The sequence below is a fragment of the Crocodylus siamensis genome, chromosome 3, assembly GCF_052110815.1.
Source record: "Crocodylus siamensis isolate JL-2025a chromosome 3, ASM5211081v1, whole genome shotgun sequence".
Classification (NCBI taxonomy): domain Eukaryota; kingdom Metazoa; phylum Chordata; order Crocodylia; family Crocodylidae; genus Crocodylus; species Crocodylus siamensis.
In genome coordinates this window covers 141,862,233-141,890,068 of record NC_143397.1, presented here as the reverse complement: position 1 = coordinate 141,890,068, position 27,836 = coordinate 141,862,233, and the positions used below count along the sequence as shown (strand labels likewise).

Genomic DNA, 27,836 nt, shown 5'->3' with positions numbered 1-27,836 from the left:
ACTTTCTAACAAAATTTTTTCTTCAAAATCAAAACCACCTATTTTCACCCTCCTAAAAAAAAGTGACTTGCAAAAACTCTGACATCATGTGGTGCCTGCATTTTGCTTGCAGGGTTAACCTATAGGCAGCACAAGCAGCTGACACAGGATACAGTCACAGAGTGAAATAGGGAATATTCTTCTTTTTAAATACCCAGGACACGCCACCAGCATAGTACCTCAAGTAAATACTCTGTCCAAGAGGTCACTGCTGAGAAGAGTTAAAAACTTGTGATTTAGCCTGACCACCTTTTCTTTCCATCTCTGCTAAATGGGAGATTGACGTCCCCTGCCCCACCTAAGTTGCTTGAAACACTATGGAAGTGACATAGAAAACGTTTTACTAAATAAAACACTTTGGTTTATGCTCCATTTACAATTTCAAAGCTATCTTAAGAAAAACAACTCTCTCAAAGTGTTAATTATAAAACATAATGCAAATAAAGAAAATTTACCTTAGTGCCTTGCAGCTTTGTGGCGGCAAGGCACTAAAGGTAAACAAACTGTACATTAATAATGGAATGCCAAATCAATGTTTGTTACACGGGAGGGTTGAACATTTAAAAGTCTACTTATTGGGCTGAAACTCAATGTAAAGACAATTTTGTTATACACAGCATCCTGTTTGTACACTTACACTTCCCAGCTTAACCAATGCTTTGCACTCCAGCTCTCCTAAAGAACATCACTGGGGCCAGGCCACCTGAAACCATCCTGTGTGAACAGCTACCTACACTTCTCAAATGACAGGCTGGGCGAACCAACACAAGTTTCTATTTCAGCTCTGTACTGCAGTGTTTAAATTGAACTTTCAGAAGTGCTTTGGGTTAAAAAGTGATATCTGTTTTTTTATGATTCATATAGGTTAGATTGCTTTCCTTATAACGGTCAATGACCTTATCTTACCAGCTTGGTCTTTTGTCTGTTTCGTTGATGTTTTGCTGCTGTGGCCCTAACAGGTTGGCTGGAATGGTAACTAAGCTAAGTGGGACATGCAAGGTGGCAACCAGGATGGCCAATAAGTTAGTATAATTGACTTAATTCCTTAGAAGGAAAGAGCTAATTTTGTAATAGGGCATTCCTAGATAAGTTAATGGCCAGCAAAATCTAGTGGCCTGAAGCTGAACTCTCATGAAACTCTAAGAAAATGCTCTGTATCTCAAAAGTGACTGCTTAATTTAAAATTCTAATCAGGCACAGATAAGGTAGAAGAACCAAATTATCAAACAGATTCAGTGAATGCAACATGTCCCCAATTCACTATTATATTTTTACTTTGTTTCTCTCAGGAAAAAAAAGTGCTTAAGTTTATCATACAAAAAGGACTTGTACTTTATGCATGTCAAAAATTCTCTAATGGAAAAAGATTTTTTGAATTGGAGGGTATTAGCAAATACATAGTGCACTGTCCTAGGATTTGCAGTGCTGAGACATCATACTGGTACCCTTCACTAGGCATCAACAGCTGCAGAGAAACTGTAGCAGTGCCTCAAATGTGTTTTTTCTCCCTGAAAAGCCTGCTGTCAGCTCTGCTGAAAAATTATCTTGTGTGTTCCTAGTCAGTTTTACTGACATTGAAAGCTAATGGAACAGTGTGCAGTACATTACAGGACAATACTATTCTCTTCCTTTAGCCCTACCCATTGATAGCAGGCAAGCCAGAATGATGGTCTCTTTTCTCCTACGAACTACAACAAACATTTTCAGCTGTTGCTCAGTAAAATAATATCAGATTCTTACCACCTGTTAAAACCAATTCCATTAATTTTATGAAGTTATGGTAGGAGAAAACAACATCCATATTTATATGGCCTGCATTGATTTACTTGACTTCTTATATTGTAAGAAAAATGAAAAGTCAGTTACTCATCAAGTTTTAAGCGATGGAGTGTATCAATATTAGAAATAACAAAAACTGCTTGCAGCCATTTGATGCTGAAGCAAGTATTGTGGATACTTGCAGCATTCATAAGCAATTCTCATGCAAATACTTTATTTTCTTATTGATACTTTAAAAGTCTTGCTACAGTGCCAGAAAGCATGAATGCTTAATGTTTTTCAGGGTAATTCCTTGATATGTGGTGATGAGGACTGGTTGAATTGTATGCTGCTATTAACATCTGTTGCAAATTTTGTCCTTTCTATTTCTGTATATGAACTGATCCAGATTTCTATTAGTGGAGGGGGCAGATTTGCAAGCACTGTGCATCTGAAAATATTGACAATTACTAAAATGACCCATAGTCTCTTCAGTCTGGTAAGTGAACAAAGTAACTTCCAAAACTAGGTATCTGTCCACGCTTCATCCCCCAGCACCCCAAATATTACACAAATTTGTTTCAGAACTAAAACGGTGGATATAGAAAATCCTACTCCATTCTTTTACTTCAAAAGAAAACACTTAGAAACAAAACAGCAGCCTAGGACCTGCTTTAGGGTGTCATTTAATCAGAGGCTTTTTTTTATGTGCACAAAGTGCCTGTAATTCAGGTGCTTTGCAATTCTAAAAAGGGGGTATAAAAAAAAGACAAAAGGAAGGGTAGAGAGGAAACAGGGTAATGATCTACATTCCCACTCCACAAAATTATATCAGAAATGGGTTTTTGTAATTGTGGAAAAACATGCTAATGAAAAAAGCAAAAAAGGTAATTTAGATATGTCAAATGCCACGCCAGAATCTTGCCACAGCACAAAAAACCCCCAAAATACTCTAAAAAAAAATCCACCGAAAGCATAAGCCAGAATATTGCTCTGATCTGAGAGAAAAAGCCGTGCTGTGCTTCCTTCCGTAGGTACCAGGCCTTTTCAGCTACTTCTGTTTCTCTATATAATTAGTTACCAGGAAGTAGCTGAAACCCCTTCATCACTCCCCAACATAAACAGTGAACACTAGAAGAAAGACTTGGTCGTCATCCAAGCATAGTTCTGAAATATTTTACGGTTCCCTTTTGGATTTCCGAAGCACCATCCAGTTACTGGTTCAAAAATCTTTGGGAGGAGAGTTCTAGGGGCAGTGGAGGAACCGGGAAGCCTGTGATTGGGACAAAACAGCTCTGCATGAATAGATTACCAATGCATGTAGTGTAGTAACACAGCAACATACAAACAACCAGACTCCCCATCGCTGAAGTGGCCGGCAACAGATGCTTTGGAGGAGACTGCACCTCATAAGGAGGCAGGAAAATCTGAACCCGATATAGGTCCACTTCCTCGAACTGGATATTGGCTTAAAACTACATTGATATATAACTGACAAGAGATCAAAATCAAGATCAAGTTTCAAAGCAAGCATGGCAGTACTGAGTTTAAACAAACAGATGCACACACAACTTACAAGTTCTGCGAGGGTGAATCCGCAGCAGGAATGCACAGATACTTCACTCCCTGTACAGAAAAATAATTAGGAGTGAGACAGCAGTGTTAAGACAGAAGCATCATACTTAACAATCAATGGACATATTGGGTTTTCACACTGGCACAACTCCATTAATTCTTACAGAGATGTACAATTGTAAATAAGATTCCAGATACTGCCTCATTTGCCCAGGCTTAAAATGTTATTTACATGTGTTTTTGTTGCTAAGGAACAAGCAGTCAGCTTAGTCATGCTTACCCTGAGATTCTGCAGCAAGCGCTTTAAAATGAAAGCATCTATATCAAATACGTGTAAAACCCTACTTTCCTTGACTTAGGCAACTTACTGTTTTGTTTGATCAGACATTAAGCTGTTATGACATCTTATGCACTCTTGAATTTCTAGCATTCATTCTGAGAAAGCAGATTTGTTAGAAAGCTTTTTTTTTCTGGTAATCGCATGCAATCATTTCTCCTTACCTATTTAACAACGCAACCAAAAGTCAAGGACATTTGGGAGAGAATTTTCTTTTTAAGAAAGCTTTAAACCTCAAACTTGTCTTCAAAAAGGCGTCCTCATTCTCTTAGTCAGCCACTATTAAAATAAGTTATGAGCTCAAATAGGGAAGTTAAATAATCCCTTTTGAGGTATTGAAAATAATGCAATTATGTATAATGAAAACTAGACAATATTCATAGTGGACTATTTTTATTGTCAATGCTCACTTTGCTACTCATCTAACATTTACTAAGCACTCTATTAAAAACACTCTTGAAATGCATTGCCTACTTGACTTTTCAAAGCCGTGCTCTTCTCGAGAACATACAGGGTACAACGACATGAGATGTCTGTATAAGTGCCACCATCTACAGGTGCACACAAATTACTATGTGTTGGTCCAATGCAGGGGTGGGTCATTATTTCAGGTGGAGGGCCGCTTAACGAGGTTTAGTAAGCTGTCAATGGCCACATGGTGTGGGGACACTCCCCCACACTTCAGGTGGGGGCACTGATCCCTGGCTCTGGCCAGTGCTGTACATTGCAGTGAGACGCACAGCCCCCACTGGGCCATTTGTTTCCCTGGCACTCCCCAGGAAGTGCTGCTGCTGCTGACTCCACTTCCTGCCACGGCTGCATGCTACGGACGGGGTACGTGGAGGGAGATCCCACACCTTTCCCATCAGCCGAGCTCTGCGCTGCTGACACCCCCTTGGGCATGGGCTCTGCACTGCAGCCAGCCCCAGCCACAGCCCCCGCTCCCAGCTTCCCTACACAGGGAGATCCCACAGAAGTAGCCCCGCCACTGCTAGCAGAGCCAGCCCTTCCACCCACGAGGGTGGGAGTGAGGCAGGATATATAACAGGATATATTGGGGGCAGGTATAGGTGCCTTGCTCCCACCCTCACTGGTGGAAGGGCTGGGTAGTGCACAATTTGTTCGGGGGTGTCGCAGGCTGGATAGAAGTGCCTGGTGGGCCAGATCTGGCCCACAGGTTGTATTTTGCCCGCACCTGGTCTAATGCACTGTTTGCTAGTACCAACACATACAGATACTAGAAAAATGGCACATTAGCCAACATGCCAAAGCACATGTGCAGATCCTGACTGGGAGCAATTTGCTCTTGGTCACCACCCCAACCCCTGGTGCCCAGACTTGATACTCATGCCCCTTGCTCATGTCCCCTGCCTGGCCGCTGCATGGGAATAGGGAAGAGGAGAGCAGGAGCAGCCATGGACTGAACTGCTCCCATGGGGAACAAATTTGCATCTGAACATGCGCCATCAGGAACATGCCTGGGAGCCATTTAACATGCCTGAATTTTCTGCACAGAAAATTCAAGCAGATTAACTGCACATGTAGATGCGCCCACAGTGTAGTACAGAAACGCACAAGCCCGATCCAAGGGCACTGACATCAACAGATGTCTTTCCACTGACTTCTCTAGGTTTTAGATTGGGTACTCAGCTACCACATTCATGAGCACAGTATAATACAGTAGAACCTCCCCCTCAAAAACAAATGGCTCAGATAAAGACTTCTTTTGGAAGAGTCTTACAAGCACCTTACTTAGCTTATTATGTTGACACCTCTCCTGTAGCAATACTAGTTCACGTAAACCTTCACAAAACATTATACCTTAATAGGACACAATGATTCAACTTGATTTGTGTAGTCATGCAATTACACAATCTTATTAAAATGCAAGGAGTACTGGCCATATAAAAACCCAAACGTACATACTGTACTGGGCATTCTTATGTTTTGTCTACAACCAAGTAATTTCTCTACTGCAACATTCTTCCATGAACTGAAGTGTACCATATGTCCATAAAAGTGTTTCACTAAATTATCAGAAAAGGGCTGGAGTCATTGAAGCTTCCCCAATAACACAGAGGTGGACACTCATCTAGCCTTCGTTACGTGAGCCTTTGAATCCAGCCCATGGCACCATGCAAAAACTATTCTTTTTGACAGCCCCTCAAGCCAGAACTACCTTTCTCTGTGGCGTAATACCTTCCCCTTTGTTTCCCTCAATGTTGCTCCTTCAATGTATTGCAGAATAACCCTACATCAAACTTCCCTGCAGTCATATGCCATCAGCATGATCCACATGCCATCAACATGAGCCTCCCTTACCATCCCCTCCTTTGTAGGGTCTCGGAGAATGATCCAGCTCATACAAGTTTCAGGGAAGCACAGTGATCTTTCACCCCACTTTTGGCTTTGACACTGCTCAGCCAATAAACTGACACACTACCAGCTATGTTTGTCAGCTGTTAGAACAACAGGGGCATGGTCAGAGCATGTCCCCCAATCACTACACTCTTCACAGTCACTCAGCTACCAGGTTTCTACCTCTCTTGGGCCCCGCGACTCCTCTGGGGATTGCCAGCATGCTTCCAGAGGTGTGTCAGAAACCAGAGTATAGTTACTTAACAGTCAACGACTGAGAAAGGAGCAGAGCAAGAGTGTGGGTATTACTAGAAGGATGACAGCTATGGTGAAGGAAATTTGCTGAGGAAGAACTGTTCAACAGGGGGACAGCAGCAGCTTGCAGTGGAGAGGGTGCAGCCTCAGCCAAAATGCTTCTGCAGGATTTCTGACTGAGCTGCTGCACATCAGGTGCTTAAAACTCCTTTGGGAGGGGGAGGGTAATACACAGAAAGAGAGATATTGCAAAACATCCATGGGGGGTGGGGAAGGGGAAGGGAAGTAGAAAGAAGTAGAAGAGAGATTCACCTGGTCAATTAAGTCCATTGCTAGCTAAGGGAACTAGCATCTTTGATATCCAAAGATGACTGATAACTCACCTTTATTAGGATAAAGACGTTCCAGAGTGGGACTCTAGAACAAATTTTACACCAACTCGGGTGAGTAGTATAGATCCATTCAGCAGGTGACAGAATGATCAGCAACAGATTGCTCTTCTACAACCAACTTCTCAGGGCTGTCCTATGCAATGGTTTTCACTTTAAAAGCTGTAACTCCAACATTAACAGGATTGCTCAAATGAGTCACTGTTGTAGGATTTGGTCCTAAATTTGCTGACTTCGGTCAACATACCCTTTCAGGTCACATTAAATACTCTTCTCCACTTTGGACACCAGTGTCAGAGCCCAGAGCTCATAAGCCATCTTCCAACCAGACTAATGTCAGAAGAAAGCAGACTGAGACCAACACATGCTAGGAGATCAAGTGTCCGGCCTTTGTAGCCCACACATTTGAGGAGCCCCACTGATTCCAGATGCTGTAACAGACTGATAGCTTCCTCTAGCCAAGCTAAGAGGGGCTTTCAGAACATGTTGACTTTAAAAGAAGAAGTAGTGTGAGCTTTAGACCCACAATGTTCTTTTTCTCGTCACAGTTGGCTAGTTAACTTGAGTGATGTGAATTTGCAGCTACTACAGAATCTCATGTAGGTTAGTTTCATGCTTACAAGAGACCACGTATTGTGCTGAATGGCTCATCCACAGCATGGTCTTGGAAGGTGTTGAGCACCTATGACTTCCAACAAACCCAAAGGGGTGCTACCAGGGAGTACTATTTACCTCTTAGGAGTGCCTTTGCTTATGGTTAATTAGTCCATTTGGCAGATATATAGTTAAAGTAGCTGGAATATGTCATACCTCTTCTATGCACATCACACTTAAGCATTTTAGAGGACAGTAGCGGGGAACACCATGGCACAAGGAAATAAGTCACCCAAGTAAAATATGACAAACACAAAACGAGTTGCGGGTGGAATCTGAAAAGTACCCAGCGGTAGTCTAACTGTCCCCAACAACAGTAAAAATCATGACTCCCCAACTGACTTCAACCGAAGCGGAGTCAGGCAATACTCAGCAGCTTTTGGAAAACCCAACCTATCACCAAATATTGGTCCTCGACAGTGAGAAATCTCAGCATCAACAGCACTCATTTCAAACTGTACGGACCACAGAAGAAAGAATACACTGTGTTCTGTAATGGGCAAGGGTTTTCAAGGTGACACTTCGCCCACTGCCCTAGAGAAAGAAAGAAAGATGGATATATTTTACCTTTAAAACTAGACTTGCCCTGCTGAATTAGCTTTTTCTTTTTCATGTACCTTTGAATTTTTTTTAGCTGGATGCACATTGCACACACTGGCAACAGGAAGTTACTTAACTGTTGAACACTGCTGTCTATGTGATCATAAAATAACCCAGTTGAGATCATAATGTTCTTTGTGTATTTATGCCCCAGAGACATCACTGTCTTTCCTGTGTGCACACACTGCAGATAATATCTAAGAATTGTCCCAAAGGGACCTCCAACCAGAGCAGAACAGTTTATGTCAACGGAACATATAAATACAGTAGACTCAAAGACTTTCAGATGCTCTTGGCTTGCACGTTATTAATATGCAGAAGGGATACAGATTTGACTCTTGTATTTATGTCTGTAATTTTAGAATTTTGGCAAAGAACAAGCCAAGACCTGTCAAAATCACAGGTGTATAGATTTTCTGACTTAGGGTGCATGTTTATCATGACAACACAAACAGAGGTCCAATGGAATGACAACCAATGGAATTACTTAACAAGTTTTATTCAGAAAGCTGCGATTCTGCTTGAAAATGTAAATGCTTGACTCTACCAGGTAAAAGCCAATTAAGTTGATAAACTTGGGAAGGTATTATGATGTTTTTCATAATGTATACTCTTTCAACTGTTTTTCCACACACCACCCTCAAAGAAAGCTTGCATTCTGTCATCTGCTGGAAAGACAGACATGACTTTCGTCCATAGGAAAGACCAGTTTTATGTTCCCACCTGTCCAACCCCTCCCTTAAAAATTAAATACATTTATCAAATTCATAAAGTGTTTTCTTTAAACAAGACAAAACCTTAACAAATTACAAGAGCTGAAAGGTAAATGTCACATGAAGAAACAAATCCAAATTAAATGACTGCTGCTGCTAGTACCATCTTGCTGAAGCTTTCCTTCAAGACTTGAAGGAGACATGGAAAACATTTAAAACGAGTCACTTCTTAAAGTAAATCAAACCAACTTTTTCATTAAACTAAAATAAGAGCTTTTATCCATGCAACGAGACTTCCTTACACATGTGTTAAATGTGAATCAGCGGTCTATGCTCCAACTAAACAAAAAAACCCAACAACAACAAAAAGGAACTCTGCAATTAAAGCAGTGAAAGCTCCTATGTCATTATGTAGGCTGAACAAGCAACACTTCTTAATTCAGTGTCATCGACCCTCCAATTGTTGTTTTTACATCCTTAATTACCTCCCCACAAGTCCTCACCTTCCTTTACACACACACTTTCCATGTCTTACTCATGGTTATTCATATCAATTTTCGCAAGATGCTATATTCAATTAAAAGCTCTTATTTTTCTTTTATTATAGTTATAAAGTATGTGCTAGACTGCTAAGCCAATATATTAAACAATCATTTTCTTTTCAGTTTTCTGTTTCAGCAGACAGAGTAACCACCAAAACTAGATTTTTGTCTCAGGCCCTGAAACTAAATGTTACAGTTAAACCGATACAGCGAGAGCTAACAAAACCAGAGCAAGTATTCTGATTTCAAGACTGACAAAGTTGAAACAAGCGAGAGTTAAGTAAAATTTCAAAAATTCACTGTTATTTGTGAAACACCTACTACACTTGCATGATTTCACAAAACCAAGTCAATTCTGCTACCTTAGATCTCAAGTTTTCCAAAATGAGGAACAAAGTTTAAGCAAAAAAGTATGGACATAGGGCATGCTAATAAAAAGAATTTTAAAACTTCTAATTATTTGAAGTGTCATTACCTAAACAAGAATTGAAGACACCACATTTTTTAGTGCTTGGAAAATTCAGTAAAAGACTAAGAAAAAGAATTCTAATTTAGAGTTTTATTAGGTTTTTTCTGAATAAATTATTAGCATAAAGAACAAACCAGCACTACTTTTTACTACCTAGGATAAAGCTTTTCCTATATTAAATCGAGGGCTAAATTCAAAAGGAAACAAATATAACTAAACCTTAATTTCTTAAGCTTTATTACCAGCCAAACGCAGAAGTAATAACTTGCATTTTGGATTTTCCTATGTAGAAAAAGACCTCTCAGTAGCAAAATGACATATTGACATCTAGCACATTTGAGATAATTGGTCTACAACTGAGAATGGGAAATCCAAGCAGCACATATTAATTTTGTTTCAGAATACAAAGAACAATCCCTTAACTCCAACAGGATCCAGCACCATACATATGCTGATATAAGAACAGCAGAATGTGTGTCATGATACCTCTTTAGGCAGCATGAACTGAATACTGTTATAATAATCAAGAACATTTTAAACTCACTAGGTATAATGTTTGATTTAAAGTAAACACTAAATTGCACTAATATATAGGGTATTGAGGGTTATAAAAAGTCTCCAGTGTGCGTTTTGAATGATTTTGCTTTAAGAATGTTTTTGAGTAATCCAGCAAACAAACAAACAAACAAACAAACAAACCAACCAACCAACTGTGTGCGTGGCGTAGAACAAGAGGCTTCAGAATTTTAGAAAACCGGAAAGATTCAATGAGAAATAATGAACCTAGTTATATTTTAACTTCAATAATCCCTTCCTTTTCCTACTCTCTCCTGACTTTATACTCCAGCAACTTTAAAAACTTCAATATTAGTCAATTACTGGTCAGTGGGAAGAAGAATACTAACTTTAAATTCAACCACCCCCTCCACAATTTCTGTTCTAAGGACCAAAATATCTTTAAAAATAAAAGATAAATGTTATATTTTTGGCATTAAACTTCTCTGTATGTAAATTTATGTAAAGAGACCATCAACGACTTCCAAGAAATTTTTTTTTAAACCCAAAACCCTCAGTTTAAATTTGTGAACCCAGATGCAAATAGGAAACCTCTAGCACCTGGTGAGCTTTTTCAGGTTACTCAAAAGCCATGTGTTAGTGTGACTTGTCAGATCAACAGAGGATAGGAGTATTATTTTTGTTTAGAGGCATTTCAGCAAAAAAAGCTAACATGGGAAATGGCCAGCACAAAGTTTCCTCAAAACAAACCAACAAGAAGTTACCAAGAGTTTTGTCCAGTACTGCTACAGAACTACCAAACTGAAAACTTCAACCGTTTATTTGTCCTTTCAGTTATTTTCTGAGAGTCATGAATAAAATCATTAGCCAGGATGACTGCTCCAGAAAGTATGTTCATGATTCAGCAACAAGCACGTTTGTTTTTGAAAATCATCATTAACACACAAAACTGGCTGTGGAGAGGTGGGAAGCTTTTACAGTATTTTTGAACATTTATTTCTGTCATCCTTACTAAGACATCAGCCTTTTCATGTTGGAAGGACTTCATACACCAAGCCCCCTTGCAACAGTCTGGTGAAGCATCCTCAGATTAAAATAAATAAATAAATCCAGTAAGGCTGGAAACAGCTACGCTTCAAATAAAGAGAGTCCCAACAAAACACAGCAGCACAGAAATACAAAAATGTTTGAAAATCAGGACTTTATTTAGATAGATTAACATAACTTAATTTTAACTCTCACCTCCTATTCCTGCCTATTGTTTACCTAGTAAGAGGTTTAGGGCATGTGTAGATGAAACGGGGACCCCTAAATTGAAGCGGTGGGTTTTTAAAAATATTGCTTCAATTTAGGGCAAAGTAAACCCCAGTGTCATGTACACCAATGTCTTATATGCCATTCCAGCGGCAGGGAGGGGAGGGCAAGCTGCTGGCAGGCAGAGAGGACCCTGGGCTGCAGGGGTGTGTGTGTGTGCATGCGTGTGCACATGTGTGTGCAGTGCATGCATGCGGCGCATGCGCTTCCCTCTGCAGCAGCAGCGGTCCCCCCCAGGCAGCACCCACCTGCAGGCACCCAGCTTGGGCAGTCCTGGGTGGCACTGCAGCTGCAGAGGGAAGAACCAGGTCCAGAGCAGCTCATGCAGGCAGGCATGTTTTGGGGTGGGGAAAATCAAGCTCGGCGCTTTGGTGGAGTCTGCCTTCCTGGGCTGCTGCTGGGCTGCCTGCACAGACCCTGAGCTGCATGGAGCCCAGTGCTTTGCTCTGTGGCTATAGGGCAGCAAACAAACTGCGTGGAGGTGTTTTAGTTTGCTGTGCCCCAAAGCCATTTAAGGCACATTATGCCACCGAATATGCTACAGCAGCTGGAATTAAATGTGCAATACCCTGCTGATGCGTGCAAACACCAACACCATTAAAGCGGTGCAAAAACATTTGACCTGCTTTAAAGTGTCATGCCCTTCATTTTGTCTACACATGTCAGACTGTAAACCCTTCAAGGCAAATACCACACCTCCTAATTGTTTGTGCTGCAACTTATTATAAATAACCTGAAAAGAGGCCTGTAAGAATTACCACAAGAGACTATGATATCCCAAATCACCTGTTCATTAAGAGGGAACACAGACACACATGCATTACATCTTTAAGAAATTTTCCCTATTATTCATTGTGAATAAAAATTGGCAGGTTTTCTCCTCTCAGTGGAAGTATTAGGGGTCTGGAATGGTCTCGTGCATGTGGTATTCATTGCAGTCAGTGCATCTTTATCCTCCCAGACTTATGAAAACCTAGCAGAGGTATCACACTGGAGGAAACATTATAGAAGCTTTCCACATAGCAGCAGAATGAGTAGAGGAAACAAAAGAACTGAAACAGCATATCATTTCAGGGGCCCTACCAGAGATGACGGATGCCAAGTGCCCAACTCGACACATTTTTTAAGAGGGCCCAACTGTCAGTAGGATTAATGCTGACAATGGGAAGTTGCCAAGTAGAAAAGCAGTCCCCATTTAAGGTATTTCACCCAAAGAAAAAAAAAAGTCAGATTTCCCAACACCACACGAGTGGAGCCAAAGCTAGACAGGACTAGAGAGCACTCTCTTGGCATTACTACAGATGAAAGAAACATGGTAGCTATTTTGCTCAGCATAGCCTTCTGAAACCTCTCAGGAGGGAAACTTTTACTGATGAAAAAGCAGTGAAATGTACATGAAAATCAAGTTTTTCATTAAAACAGGCCCTTACAGGCTTTCTCTTGTTGGTGGCTTTACTGAAGAGACATAATTTGTTGACACAGGAGACCAGTGGTGATACAGGAGGCCAGTGGAAAGGACTCAAAAAGAACAGTTTCAGTCTGATTATATTTACCCATTTAACATCTTCTTTTTTTTAACTTTAGTAGCAACCCACAAAATAGAAATTCCATTTTTTTCATATGCTGCTTTGCCAACAAAATGCAAAGGTATTGGCTTAAGTATAAGAAGGCTGCAGAGCCAGAATAGAGAATGTGCCATCTAATCATGATTAAGGGATGAATTTCCTCTCAAGGGTTTTTCCAAGAAGGCATTTTTAATTCAAGTATCTTCTTGCAGCTGAGGAGCCAATTTATGCTGTACAGTGCAAAAGTAGATCTTGTACATATGGTGAATAGTAATCGCTCCACATTTAGCTTGCCATCACAAAAAAACATTACACAAGTGGTTCCCTTCCTAATGTTTCATGTTGTGCCAGGTGATGATTAAATGGAGAAACAAGGATGCACTTCTGAGTACAAACCAATGTCTTGTGAGTTAGTTTCTCACTGGGGATGTTTCTTAGAGGTTACAGGGCAAAGAGCAAACACTGAGACTCTCTTTTGCACCTGTAGTTCTACCTATTAGCACAGTATTTCCTACAAAAAGTTGGAACCATCCTCAAGCATATTAAAGGGAAAAAGAAAGCTGGGGGTAGGTTTCCAGACAGGGGAATACGTAAGGATAGAAAGCCGAAACAGGTGAGATTTTTACTGTTTAATATTTCAGTGGAAACCCTGTGCTAAACCTATTTCCCAACACTGAGGCACTAGAAGCAGAGAGACAGGGTAGGCACAAAAAAGAAGGCAGTGACAAGAATAAGCCAGAGACAGTATTGAGAGAGATTGTCTAGACTGTGCTGGGAAAAAATAGCTGGGTCCTCTGGTACCTACTCCATTTCGCTTTTTTAATTCAAAACTACATAAAGCAGTTCACTTCATGGCTGGATATGGCAATTCTACCATTAAAACAGTGCCCTGACTTGGAGTATCTGGCTACAATTACAAAGTACAAGATTAGGAAACTCATATCTCGGTGTGACCTATAAAAGGGAATTATGACAAATAAAGTTGCTAATTAAAGTGTCAAGTAATCATTTTCCAGGATGTTGGTGACTTAAGAGATATTGCTGTTGATATCTGCTATCAAGTAGTAGTGACTTATTGTTTATCAGCTTCCTCTACTACTTTCTCTTCTGACTTCTCTGTCGTTACTGTGCTGTATGTTTATTACCTGTAAAAAGAAATCAGGTAAGTCGCAGCACTGCTTGTTTTCCGCAAGAACTTCTGCAATTTTTGTCCTTTTTATTTTCACTTCCAGTCTCACAGACTTACTGTGTGTTCTGCTCTAGCTAAAGAATAGCTTCTTGTTTTTAACTCCTGGCTCTCTATTTGTCATATTCCTACTTATTTCCCTTCAATCACCACTTAACATTTACCAGCCATAGGTTATGTTCTCTCTAGTAGCATAAATTGAACTGAATTTATGTTTTAAAAGATAACTTAGAAAAGTACTGGACTTCATTCATAGACTCTCTTATACCCAAAGAATTCAGCTACCGCACCTTGTTGGAGAAATACACTTTTAATACTAGAGTCAAAATTAACATGCAATCAAGTTTCAGTGTCTTGACACATCAGAACAAAAGCATCTATGATGCTTACCACAACGAAGGCAACTTTCATTAAGTTAGCTGCTTCTGCAAACTAAAGGAGAACAAGGTCTCATTCCGATGCATTCCACGGAAATATTTTTTGTTGTAACACATTAGTTTTAGTCATCGAGTGATCAGAAACAGTGCATCTACTGCTCCAACTACAAGAGCCCACTAGACTTAAAGTTACAAAGACCACCAACATTACTTAAATGTTTTAAGAATGTCCCAGAGCTAAAAGTCATTCAAATAACAGAAGATAAGCTAATAAGTTAGTCAAAACAGAGATTAGGTAATGCAGTTATAGTTTTAAGCTTATTTTATGCAGTTAGTGCAAGAAAGAGGAATTTAGAGATATTGTGAACAAGGTCTGTCTTGGTACAATGAATGGGAATTAGAATATTTTTAACAGAATAAATAACTCAATTTCCACCAGGTGCTTTGGTGCACTAGAAAGAATGAAATAAAAAAAGAGACGGTGATGTACCTTACATTATAGGAGCACTAGAGAAGGATGATGATGCTATGTTACTCTACATAATTGTGTACAAAGGTTTACAAATCACTGAAACTCAACAAAAAACCAAAACATCTACAATGAAAAGACACTGAGACACAGTTTGTGCATCCTAAACTCAAATGTGCAACATATGTGCATGAGTAATACACCAAAGGTTGGAGTGCGAGAATGCGAGACAAGAGCGCATGCGAGAGCACATGAGAGTCATTTTTTGGACCAACTGCAGGCATGTATTACAGCTACCTGCAGTTTGAAGGAAATGGCATGGTCTTAAAATAATCCAAAAGTTTGCTTGTATAGTGCAACTGGATCAAGTTGCAAGTGTTAATCTATGGTGCCCACCAAGGGAAGCAGCTGTTCTTTTAGCAACAAATGTGCACAAAAGCTGAATATGCATGATAACAAATTTCCAATGAAACTCACTGTAAACAAAATAGTGAACAAAGGATGCACAATATGAGGACATTAAAATGAACTCTAAAGTTGTGCAACTCTCCCTGTTGAGATGCCCCCTGCTGCCATAATGAGTATACCTCCAAGATGCCATCAGAGCACAGAACTTAGCATGATGATCAATGGCCAGTCTGTAAACGACAGAGCACCGTGAATAAATTTTGAAGGACTAGTTGGTCTTTTTACCAATGTCATGAGGCCAACACAGCCTGGTCCAGCGTTGAACAAGAGTGACAAAGTGACAAGTACAAGAGTGATAAAGTTAACTGCTAAATGTTTGGTAAACTTTGTGGAAGGAACTGGTAGTTTCAGTCCATTTTCTGATGGACAGGTGTGTACCACACATACAAAACAGTCACCGCAATTGGCATCTGGATTAGTAGTCACTCACACACCACGGACTGAAAGGGCAGAAAGGGTGCACTCTACTTTCATCTTACATTCTGAAGCCAGAAGAGACCTGACCACCTACAACTAACAGATCACAGGACTTCCCTGAATTAACCTCACTGAACTAGAGCATATGCTGTAAAAAATTGATTTAAATTTTTTCCAGCAATGAAGAATAAATTGCAACCATTAGCAAGTTGTTCTGATGGTTAGCTACCCTCACTGTTAAAAATATCTGCTTTATTTCTAGTCTAAATTTCTGCAGCTTCATTTTCCACCCACTGGATCTTGTTAAACCTTAGTCTGACAGATTGAAGGGTCCATTCTGTAAGGATCCTTAACTTTCTATTTCTTAAACTAAACAACTCCTAGCAACCAGGGGTGGGTGCAGTTATAACTTCCAAGGCCCTCTTCCAATTCAGAGTCAGGCTACCTTTACCAAAATAAAATAACTTGGATGCCTCCTATCAGCATTTACACTCTGTTCCTGACTCTGGCACCCAAGCATCTCCCAGAATACTATACCATGGTATGAAAGGAGGCATTGCTTGCTGGTATTGTACCCATCTCAGGATAATTTAACTCGCATTGCCACTGACTTAAGCGGACTTTAAGAGTCAAGAATCATATTCATCTTCTCTCTAATCTGGAGCAATAATAAATAGAATATATAAAAAGTAGACGCAATATTTCTATATGGCTCCCAAGACAGGCTTGCTTAAATACCTGACCATCTCATGATCCTGTACTGAAAAGTTTCACTTGATTACAGAGCACCAAGCTAGACAGTTACTTCAGAACCGATTTCTCTGGGCTCTTCTATCACTCAACTGCATATTGATACTTGGCTTATTCCACTTGGTGTTTCGCCCCACCAGACTGATACAAAGGCATACATGACACCTACAACCCACCACAGAATTCTTTAAGGCAGTGGCAACTATGATTTCTTAGAAGTAGCTCCCACTCTTGGGCTCCTCATTGTTTCTCACACTCTGCACAGAGCACTGTGATTAATTTATGGAATTTGAAGTAACCAAGAAGCAGAACAGAAAGGGGTTGGCCAGAATTCTGACCACTTTATACTTGGATTTTTTTTTTTATAAATGCACAAATAACCTATGAATAGCCCAACTTTTGTACTCTAGCACATGCAGATAATACTGCCAACCTCACGTCAGAACAACGTCCTTCTTGCTAGGCACAAGCAGAAGTGACCCTGGTAGGCACTAGCAGATGTCAAAGCTAAAAGAATCATGGCCTTCCTTTTCTGGTGTGCTGAGGTCATTCATTTGGAGTGGCAAGCTTTGTTCACCACCCTTTGTCCTCTGACTTGCTAGATCCACCCATCCATCTGTTCATTTGTTTTTTTTAAATGGAAGTTTAAGCATTTTTTTAATTTTAAAAACTGAATATATTATCTGTAGAATGATACTGGTCTTCAGCACTTGAATCACTTCTATAATGAAGCATTATGAATATAAATTAATTGCAAGTTCCATTTTTAAAACAATACAGCTAGTTTCCATTGAAACAGCATTACATACACTGCAGAGGACCTGAGTAGGCGATACTGAGGGAAAACTCAGCTCACATTTAGCAAGCTTCTTTCCACCTTTAAAAAAATCATCCCAAGCTCTTCAGAACACACCTGATAAATGGCACCCTGCCCTTTAGAAAGCAGTTGGTTTATAGCCTTATTGTAAACACAACACTAACTAGAATATAAGTGGGGTTTTAAACCTTCTTTATAAAACAATTTTTGAGCACAGATATCCATTTTGAAACCAATCAATCATTTGCTATGCCTGATCTTATTAATTAGAAATCTGAAACTTACCAGGAGGGACTTTTGAAATTAAATCCCAAATGAAAATATATTGTTTTTTCCACTGGTTGCTCCTGAATACATTTTAAACATTTTTAATGAAAACCAACTCACTACTTACCCGCTACCAATATGCCCAACTACTGGAAAATAAAGCTTACATAGTCATAATACTACAGACTACACAAGGCTTTAGGCACGAAAAATGTAAAACTGAAAAAGGCATTTATTTGTGTTCTTTTTCTGCCCTAGTAACCACATTTTAAACCAGTGGGGACAAACCTTTTTGGCAGGCAAGCCACAAATTAGCCCTGCAACCTCCTCAAATGCCCCTCTGATCCCCTTCCCATGCCCCATCTGCTGCTCTGCTTTGTTCTCTATCTGCCACTGTGCCACCTTTTTCCTCTTTGATCTGCCATGTGCCACACACAGGCTGCCTGTACCACAAGTGGCACCTGTTCTGTAGGCTGGCCACTGCCACTGTTTTATACAATTCAAACTGAAAGCATATTTAAAATTTATAGCAAATTTGAACTCACCATTTATGGTGCCTGTCTACTTTTTTATTTTATTTTTTTACTCAGCTTGAACAATGTCTCTAGACTAGTCTCATTTTCTGGTACTCACTATCAAGCATAGGCTGCAAATCCTACAGAAGCACTGTCTCAAAATCAAAAACTGTTATCAAAACTTTGAAAATAAGCACACATGCAAGACTTAAGAACTATACTATGCAACTGCATTCCTTCTAGCATGATACTGTAGTGTGACTACCACAATTTCTCTAATAAGCAAAAATTTAAAATCATTTGGACATAAAATGCATCAGTTCAATACTTCAGAAGTATCCAATACCTGAATATAGCTCTGACTATGATGTGCCATATTGGTCACTTTAATAACAAAACTTTAACAATTTAAATAACAAAATATGGAGAGAACTTTAAGACACTAAAATATTTGCTGTTTCCTGCACATGAAATACTCCAAAAACCAACCAAACAAAAAAAACCCAAAATCCCTCTCTAAAAAGTGGTGGTAAATTCAACTATCATGTAAAAAGTGTTTTTTAAAGGGGCAACTACTGCATACATATTTACTATGGGTCTGATTTTGCAATTGTTCTTGTGTACAAACCTTATGGTGATTTTAGTGGAAATGTTATGAACCAGGGTTCAGCCCTTTTTAGGCCACTGAAGACCATGGTTGGCATGGCCACCAGCTTCCATGGGAACTACAGCAAGCCTCAAGTTGTTTGCATAGAAAAGGCTGTTAATCCTTAAAAACCAAGCACAGTTCAGGAAAGGCTTAAAGGAAACCATTCTAAACTTTTTTTCATGTTCCAAGAACAAGATATCTTAAGGAGTGCCACTACATTTTTCAGAGCATCTTAGCCAGAATCTGACAAAAAAAATATTTCTTAATGTAAATAAAGAAGGAAGTAATGCAACTCATGTTTCTCTAAACCATCATTCTTATTAATTACTTAGCTGCAAGTGAATGCTGGATTGAGACCATGAACTGGAATACAAAAACAACTTGCAAAGTAGGTTGCTACTGCTGTTTCTGTTTTGTTGCTATTCTCTTTCCATCTTCCCAAGCAGGAAGCAACTGTGACCACCTGAAACCTGAGATCCTGCTCCTGCCTTTGTTTCAAGGTAATTTGCATCATCACAGATCCTCACAGGAGGAGACAGGCTTCATACCAGCTATGAACTGACTGTCCAGAGGAGTTTTCCATCTATTGACTCCTATGTGAAATCCTATGAAATATGAACTTTCATTTCTACTCAGAAGAACTTTTACAATCTTGTCTCCAATGCCTGGTAAAGGGTGTTTGTGCCTGAAAGCTTGCAATTAAAGATTTTTATTTGCAAAAATCTTGTTGGTCTAATAAAAGATATAATCTCTACTACGAGTCCCGATTGCCTTTCTATTTAAAGAACTCAGGAAAAATTTTAACATTTGTTTTCCACACAGTATGTCCTGAGTGAGAGCCAGCTGTAGAGAAAGAATACCAAGACTGCACTATGAGTCTGCAATCAGTAGTTTCTTCAACTTGACTAGAAAATCGTGGTAATGGCCTGCAAAATAAATTTTAAAGAAGCTAACACACCAGAGGAAGGACATACATCTTCCTTGGTTAATGAAACTATGTATCACTGCAATGAACAGCAGACTTGAAACCCAATACATTTTAGATTTACCATGCAGTAGACATGCCTTAATAAAATCAAACATATATAACAACAAAATAAACAGCATAAACTCAGTTAGTTCATCGTATGGTCTTCATGTTTCATTCACCTTTAACTGTTCTTCTGCCAGTTATTGAATATCTATTGTTAGAGGTTTTAAAAAGCCCCAGAACTATTCACCAATTTACCCAAAACAAGGGGAGCTTTTGCATAAACCAGCTATTCAGCAAGTGAATACACAAAACCTTTTTGTTGGGAGTGCAGGGAGCAAGAAGCGGATCAGCGGAGGTTCCAGAAGACAAAGAAGTCTGTGTTGGCTCACAAGGCGTTTCCAGCAACAGCCATTTTCTTTGTTGTCAGCTCTCATTGAGACAAGTTTTGTCATGTTTGATGGAGAAAGGAAGAGACTCATTTGCAGAAGGATAAGCATGGCTAGTATAAACTGAATGAGTATTTTGGGTGCAACAGTATCCAGTATCCAGTCTACTGGATAGATTACTGGACTAGAACTACCTGAATTATGTTTCCAGCTCTTTCCGTAGCTTGCTGTGCAACCTTAGGCAAGTTACTTTTCTGCCACAAGCCTTAGGTTCCTGATGTGAAAAATAAACACCGGCACACACATTCTTAGTAAAGTATTTGGATGCTTTGTAATATACTAATGTTATGTCTCGTACAAATAAGAGAGTTAGACATCATTACATTATGCATTAGACCAGAAGTCAGCAAGCCCCAGCCCACGTGCCATGAGGCCATTTTGCTTGGCACGCCATGGCCAGCCCAAACTCTGGGTAGCTGGTGCCAGCAACGGAGCCCGGGCTGCTCCCAGTAGGGTTTGCAGCATCCCAGCTGCCTGCTGGGAGCAGCCTGGGCTCCCAGCTGGCAGCAACTCCCCAGAGCCGGGGTTGGCTGCAGCTGGGAGGCTCCAAACAGCTGTGCCAGGCTCTGGGCTCCAGCATCAGCTCCACACTGGTGTGTGCACCCCTGCGTTGGAGTGGGCAGTGATGGAGGGGCTCAAGGCAGCGCAGCCCCAGTCTCTCCCCTGCTCCCGGCACAGAGGTGATGGCAGGCTTCCAGAGCCCGGCGCAGCTGTTTGTAGCCAGGCTGGGCTCTGGGCAGCTGCAGCAAGCAAGCAGGAGGCAGGCTGCAAACAGCTGCACTGGGCTCCACAGCTCCGGCATCGGCTCCATGCTGGCGGCGACTGCACAGGCACCTCGGGGCAGGCAGGGGCAAATGGCAGGAAAATGGCTGCGCATGGAGCCAGGCTCAGCCAGGGATAGTGACAGTAGTGCACAGGTTCCTGCTGCCAATGGCTGCTCCCCTCTTGTGGGCACACCCCCGGTGTCCCCTGCGGACCAGAAGCAGGTGTTGGAAGGATGAACCTGCCCACTGCTCCTGCTGTCCCCAACTGAGTGCAGCACCCTGCTCAGCTGCTTTCTGAAGCTTAAAGCTGGAGCAAAGCAAGAGCAGCTCTTGGGCTCCCTCATGCCTGCATCAACCAGGAACAGCAGTACTGCGGGCCAGGTTTTTCCTTCCAGTGCCTGCTCCCAGCCAGCGGAAGATACAGCGAGGGAATAACATGGAGCAGATGCAGGAAGATAAAACTTACCCACTGCTGCCACTGTTTCCAGCTGTGGCAGCCTGCACAGCTGCTCCCTGCAGCCCATGGCAGTCAGGAGCAGATGTGGGGCACCTCCTGTGCCTGGGTCAGCTGGGAACAGTAACAGTAGCAGCAGAAGGGGGATATAACTGTACCACTGCAGCCTTTTTGGACATTTCTATCACACAGAAAAGGACTGGAAATATCCTACACAAAATATGTATTATAAACAAGGATTTATTTATTTTTTTAAACATGGGAAGTTCTAACCATACTTTCTATAAGGATATCAAATAAGAAATCATTGTTAATAAAGCTAAGAACATATCTGTCTATAAAACATTGTAATTGAATCTTCCTGTGTTATCTGGATTTCTTTTCTGCTGGAATAAAGGGACTGTCTCATAAAACCTTCGCTGTCAAATGTTTCCAGGAGAAAATAAGAAAGTCACTGCTAAATGTTGATGGCTAAGAGTGTAAAATTAACTCCAGGTTGTCAGTTTTTGTTAACGTGAGCACAAATTGGGGCCCCCCTTACCTCAAGCATAGGCCGGGCACTATCATGAATTGAAAGAATGTGTGTAATATTGTTCCTAGTCAGTTGTTCTGCATCTCTGGCATCTGTAATAAAGGAAAAAAAAAAAAGAAGAGAGAACTATTTTTAAAAAAGTCTCTAAAAAACTTGTTCCTATCTCTCATGCACATATTGAAAGCCACTAGTTTCTTGAAGTTTCATTAAAGCAAAATATAATTATTATATAAAAATATAATTATACTATAAACAACACATCTTAAAAGAGGGGGTGGGGGAAACAACTAACTCCAAAGCAAATGATCTACTATATTAAGAACAGGGTTAAGTTAATAAGGAAATGTTTCCTTAAAATCAGCAGTTTCACATATTTTGCATCTGAAAATTAAGTTTGCATCTCACATACAGATCACACATGTGCAGGTGAGAACCACAGGGCAATCTCTATTTATCATATAATTCTGACTTTCTACCAGCTAATCTATCTGGTACATGAGGACTTTTTTGATCCTGTAGCTACTAAGCAGCTCCAAAACAGTCACTGTAGTTTTAAAATCAACTACCAAGAGGTAGTTGATTTTAAAACTACAACTAAAAATCAACTACCAAGAGGTTTTCCCTCCAGCCTCCAAATGCAATATCCACCCCACAAACTGACCCAGATCCAAGGTTAGTAATATAAAGTAGTGGATCAGTATAAGATTTTTAAGGACAGAGATCTCTCAATCTTTCAGAATTAAACAGGAGAGTTACATCACAGGAAAGGAGAAATTCCTAACTTCCCGAGTACATACATGCTATTTGCTTCAACTCCTGGGAAGTAGAGATTCCCAAAAGAAGCCATAATATTTCATGACTAGAAAATCATTTTAAGGAGTTGTTTAGAGAAGTTTTAAATTTGTTTATATTGTTCTTCTCCATCTGAGGCTTGTTATTAGGATTTCTGATTAACTAAAGACATTTTACCAATGAAGGGGCACAAAAAAATACTCCTAATACCTTTTTAAAATGATAATATCTATGCCATCCTTAACATAAACTTCCCCACAATAATATGCTACACATAAAACATTAATGAACATACAATGTTATGTTGAGTCAACCTGCAAAATGCCATGGAAAAACTGACTGGGAAAAAGTTGGGTTTTTTGTTCTGTTTTTTTTAAACCACCCCTTTCTCTAGATTCAAGAGATCATGAAAATACAAGAGATATCTCATACTGAACTAATGTAGACCAGACCTGAAGGCGGCAGCACTGCATTTGAAAGCATGTTACCCGCAAAAATCCTTGCTTCTTCCATATCCCTCATGGGCACAACAGCACTCCAACACCACTGAAATTGAAAAGATTAGTACCATCTCCATGGGATGCAAAATGAGAGGAAATTCATAGAAACTTCGAAGAATTTCTGAATTTTGATATACCCATTTCAAATATTTTTTTCTGGATGACGTAGTAATCCCAACTAAACTTTCATATCATAGTTGGGACTATCATGCATTTCTAGTACATTATACACAAACACATTCACACCAAGTGACACAGTCAAACAGAATAAGAGTCCTTGCTGGACATATTTAACAGTCCTCAGCTGGCACCAAACTTACACCCTTCACCAAAAAAACAGTCTAGTGCTTGAGACAAGGATCTATTGACAGCATGTAGCAGTTTTGTCTTCTTGCTCCCTGCGAACTAGCCAAAGGAGAACGTAACACATTTAGTTAGTGTGTACATATAGTTCATCATCAACTCATTTGACATTTGGCCAGTATTTACAACATTAAAAAAAATGAATAAGAGAAACAGGGGAACAGTACCACACTACATCTTTAATTAAGATAAAACATATCTAAGTGCATTGACTATAACAAGATGGCTTTCAGTCTTGGATATTTGACTACAAGTGCTGACATGCTCAGAACTAGACTCCTGATTGAGACCACTGAAAATGTGGTGGTAGACATTTTAAAGAAAAAGCTTGGTTTCTTCATGAAAGCACTGCTAGAATCTGTAGTAGCCTGTAACCACATTACGACTTCCCCATAATAACCTTCTAAGATGCATGAACATGACCTAAAAGGAGAGCTTGTAGAGGGAAAAAGTTCAGCCTATGTTCATTTATTCCTGACCACTTTAGTGAGAAAGACTTCCCTCAAGTGTCAAATGCAGTTTTTTTTTCTCTCTGTAATGTGGCCACCTGTTTTAAAAAACCAAATTTTATGAGCAGTATATGTTAGCTTGGTTTTATACATAAAAAGAGTACAGACCACAAAGGTTTCAAACCAGCTCTTTCTTGGTGCAAAAATAACAATAGTATCACCTGTACATTCCTTATCAATCAGCCCCTCCTATATCAAGTCATTACTCTCTACTACAAAGTTTCAGTCCCCTTTCTAAGCCAGAAAGCAGAACGGGCATTTTAATTGCATTACCCAGTATTTTAGTTATTTATTTGGTTTGACTTCTATGCCCCTCTTCCCAACACAGGCTCCAACTGGCTTATAATAGGAAAAACAGACATATTTATAAGACTGTCCTGTTTATATAACAGGATAAAAACATAAAACAGAAGCCCACTAACAAATATCATAGCCTAGTTTTAATTGCAAAATGCCAGCTCACATAGGAAGGTCTTACGGTGCTCCCAAAAGATCTCCAGGTTCGGGCTCTGGTGGGCATGAAGAGGAAGCATTCCAGAGCTGAGAAATGACTGAGACGGACCGCCTGTGCCTTTTTGCCAAGTGGATTCGGTACACTGATGGTACTTGCAGGAAGTTGCACTTGGGCAACCTCAAGGATTGTGACGGAGAATATGACAGGACCCAAGCCTTTTGTGTCTTTAGAGGTCAAAAATCAGCCATTTGAATTGTGCCCAGGAAGCTACTGGGAACTCTAGAACAGTAGTTTTCAACTTCCCCCCGCCCCCCATGTGCACCACTGGAAACTGAGTGAAGGTGTGGACCCCTTTCAACTCTAAGTGTGGGTATTCACACACTTTTGATTGAACATAGTCATCTTTCACAGATGCCTTAGACAGTCTGCAGACCCCCAGGCGTCCACAGACCACAGATTGAAAACCACTCCTCCAAAGCCCTGGAATTGTGTGCTCATGGGGACTGACCCTGGCTGGAAGGCAGGCCGCCACGTTGTGCACCATCCGAAGCTTCCCGACAGTCTTCAAGGGCAGCCCCACCTAGAGGGCATTGCAATATTCCAGCCTTGAGGGTACAAAAGTACAGGTGATGGTGGCCAAATCTGAATATGAAAAAAAAGGGTGAGAGCCTTTTCACCAAACGGAGTTGGTCAAAGTTGCTCCTAGCTACTGCTGCCTCCTGAAGACCCGTGTGCACCAGAGGATCCAACAACATTCCCCAGGCTGTGAAAACAAGTGACAAGAAGGGGCTGAGCCCCAATGACAGATGTCCTAGTCACACCAAGTGAAGTGGTCTGCCCACCACCATCACCTCTGTCTTGTATGAACGGTGCTACTGTCTCGTATAAATCCAATGGCTCAACTACAGCCAGGCAGTGGGAAAGGACTGAGACTGTGGGGCCCTAGTCAGATAAAAAGAGAGGCAGAGCTGGGTGTCATCAATATATTGATGCACCTTGTTCCAGATCTCCAGATAAATCTCACTCAGTAACCTCATGTACATATTAAGTGGTAGGGAAGGAGACATAATGGAGTCCTGGGACTCCACAGGGAAGGTCCTAAGGGGATGACAAGCACTCAACCATCACCACCCTCCCAGATCTCCTCGCTAGGAAAGGGCAGAACCCATTTACAGCAGTCCCATGAATATCCACTAGGTTAATGTTTTATCAGCATCTCATGGTCAACTGTATCAAAGGCCACTGAAAGATCTAGTAAGATCAGCAGGGCACAGTTTCCTCAGTAGATAAGATCCATACCAGCACAATAAGAAGAGTGCTAATAAATGCATCCTGTTACCAAAAAAATGACTTTCACGATGTTAATCTCTATAAAAGTTATAGAAAATCAAAACTGTAGTTTCACACACTACAAATCTAGCATGTATGACTGTGGTAACGATATTTATTCACTTGATTTCTTATCAGTGTCAGACAAAAATCAGTTCCAAATACATTAAAGAATGTATATTCTCTTTACAAAGAGCCAGTTCTTTAAAAAGGTAATGCTAACTTTTGCTGGAACCGACTGTTCAATTTGTGAGCCCTTCAGCTGGGAATAATTTTATTAACATGGTGCTGTGCAACCCCAGTTAATCCAAGGTCTCAGAGACTGTCTGAGAGCTCAAAGAATAGGGCCAGTCAGGGGAGCCAACTGCATGTCTGATATCTCAGAAATCTGTACTATATGTCCTCCAAATACAGTTGCAAGCTTCAAAAGTCAGTGAGCTAGAACAGTTCACCGTACAGGAAGGGACTTGGTGTTTTCTAGCAAGTAGAGCAATGTACTGGGACTCAAAGAAATGTAGCTTCTAGTCCAGCCTCAGCTGCGGACCAGCTTTGCACAGAGAGGTGAAGTGACTTGTTCCGCCTTCCCCCCAGCCCCCACTTCCCAGCCTTCACCTGCCTTTAATACTTTTAATCAAAGTTTTTCAGAGCAAGAGACCCTCTCTCACTATATGCTTATACAACGTCTAACAGTAAGGCCCAGGTTTCCATCTGTGTTAGCATGTCAGCAAATAAATAAATACATAAGAGGCCACTAGTGACTTAGCAGAACCCATATGCAAGGTTCCCACAGCTGAAGACTAGTCAGCTTTAAAGCAGCTGTGGTTCACTTTAAAAGATGACTAACATACACAGAACAGCCCAAGGGGACAATTTAGTTCTTCAGAAGGCTTAGGGTCCAATGAAGTTCAATGAAGTTCAATGAATCAAGGTTATACAGCCAAAAAATGAATTGCTATATTTCAAGAAGTGGATGTGGGGAAATCAAGTATCCTGAAGCAATGGATCTTGGCAAATAGCTGGTTATAACATATTTAGCAAATGGTCTTTCAAATCATAGAAAATATATAACAAAAGGAAAAAAAATAGGGTGCCTGGTTTGAAAATAAATCGTTAAAGATTAAGGCCAGAGAACAGATAATTTAGTGAGGGGAAATTCCCTTGCTTCCCCCCTCTACAGGCTGCTGATATTAGAAGCACGCTTTAGCAGCCGTCTCCAATAACTACACAGATAAGATATACTGTCATTCACAATATCTACGCAAGAGGAACATGGTCATTTTCGTATCGAAAATTATTACGTTAAGGAATGAAAAGGCAAAAACATTTAGCGCTGCAACAGAAATTCCGACTTGTACTTTAGCACAACGCAGCAGCAGCAGAATTCACATTTCAAGGTCACTGAAATAATGCATTTAGCTCTGTATTTCGACACGAAAAAAACTTCTTAGACTGCATCCAGCTTGTCCCTTATGTCCATCCAGGACAGGATTCATATTTACAGTAGTTTGTGTTATGCTTTGTCCAGTGTAGTTTAAAACCTCTCTACTTGAAGTCCCCATCAGTGGTTTCTTCAGAAACGCCTTCCCCTCATAACTGAGACATTTCACCGCCAGGAAATTCCCCATCTCCTCTATATACCGAGTGTGATTCTTGGTTTAATTTCCTCTTATACCCCCTAGCTCTAGGCCTTCATGTCATTAGACAGCCACTTTCCCAAAAGA

General features: G+C 40.5%; 1 protein-coding gene across 5 annotated transcripts in view; it reads right to left on the bottom strand.

Moving 5' to 3' along the window:
* Positions 1-27,836, bottom strand: part of DUSP22 (dual specificity phosphatase 22) — a 55,561-nt gene that overhangs the window by 12,830 nt on the left and 14,895 nt on the right. For 3 of the 5 annotated variants that reach the window (XM_090039374.1, XM_090039375.1, XM_090039377.1), the window contains 2 exons: positions 22,178-22,260; positions 3,374-3,423 (listed from right to left, as the gene is read on the bottom strand). In XM_090039374.1, the coding sequence (XP_089895500.1) occupies positions 3,374-3,423; positions 22,178-22,260 (133 nt within the window). Of the gene's footprint in view, positions 1-3,373; positions 3,424-20,284; positions 20,431-22,177; positions 22,261-23,412; positions 23,507-27,836 lie in introns of those variants that run through there. The other 2 variants (XM_090039373.1, XM_090039376.1) reach the window with 2 other exon arrangements.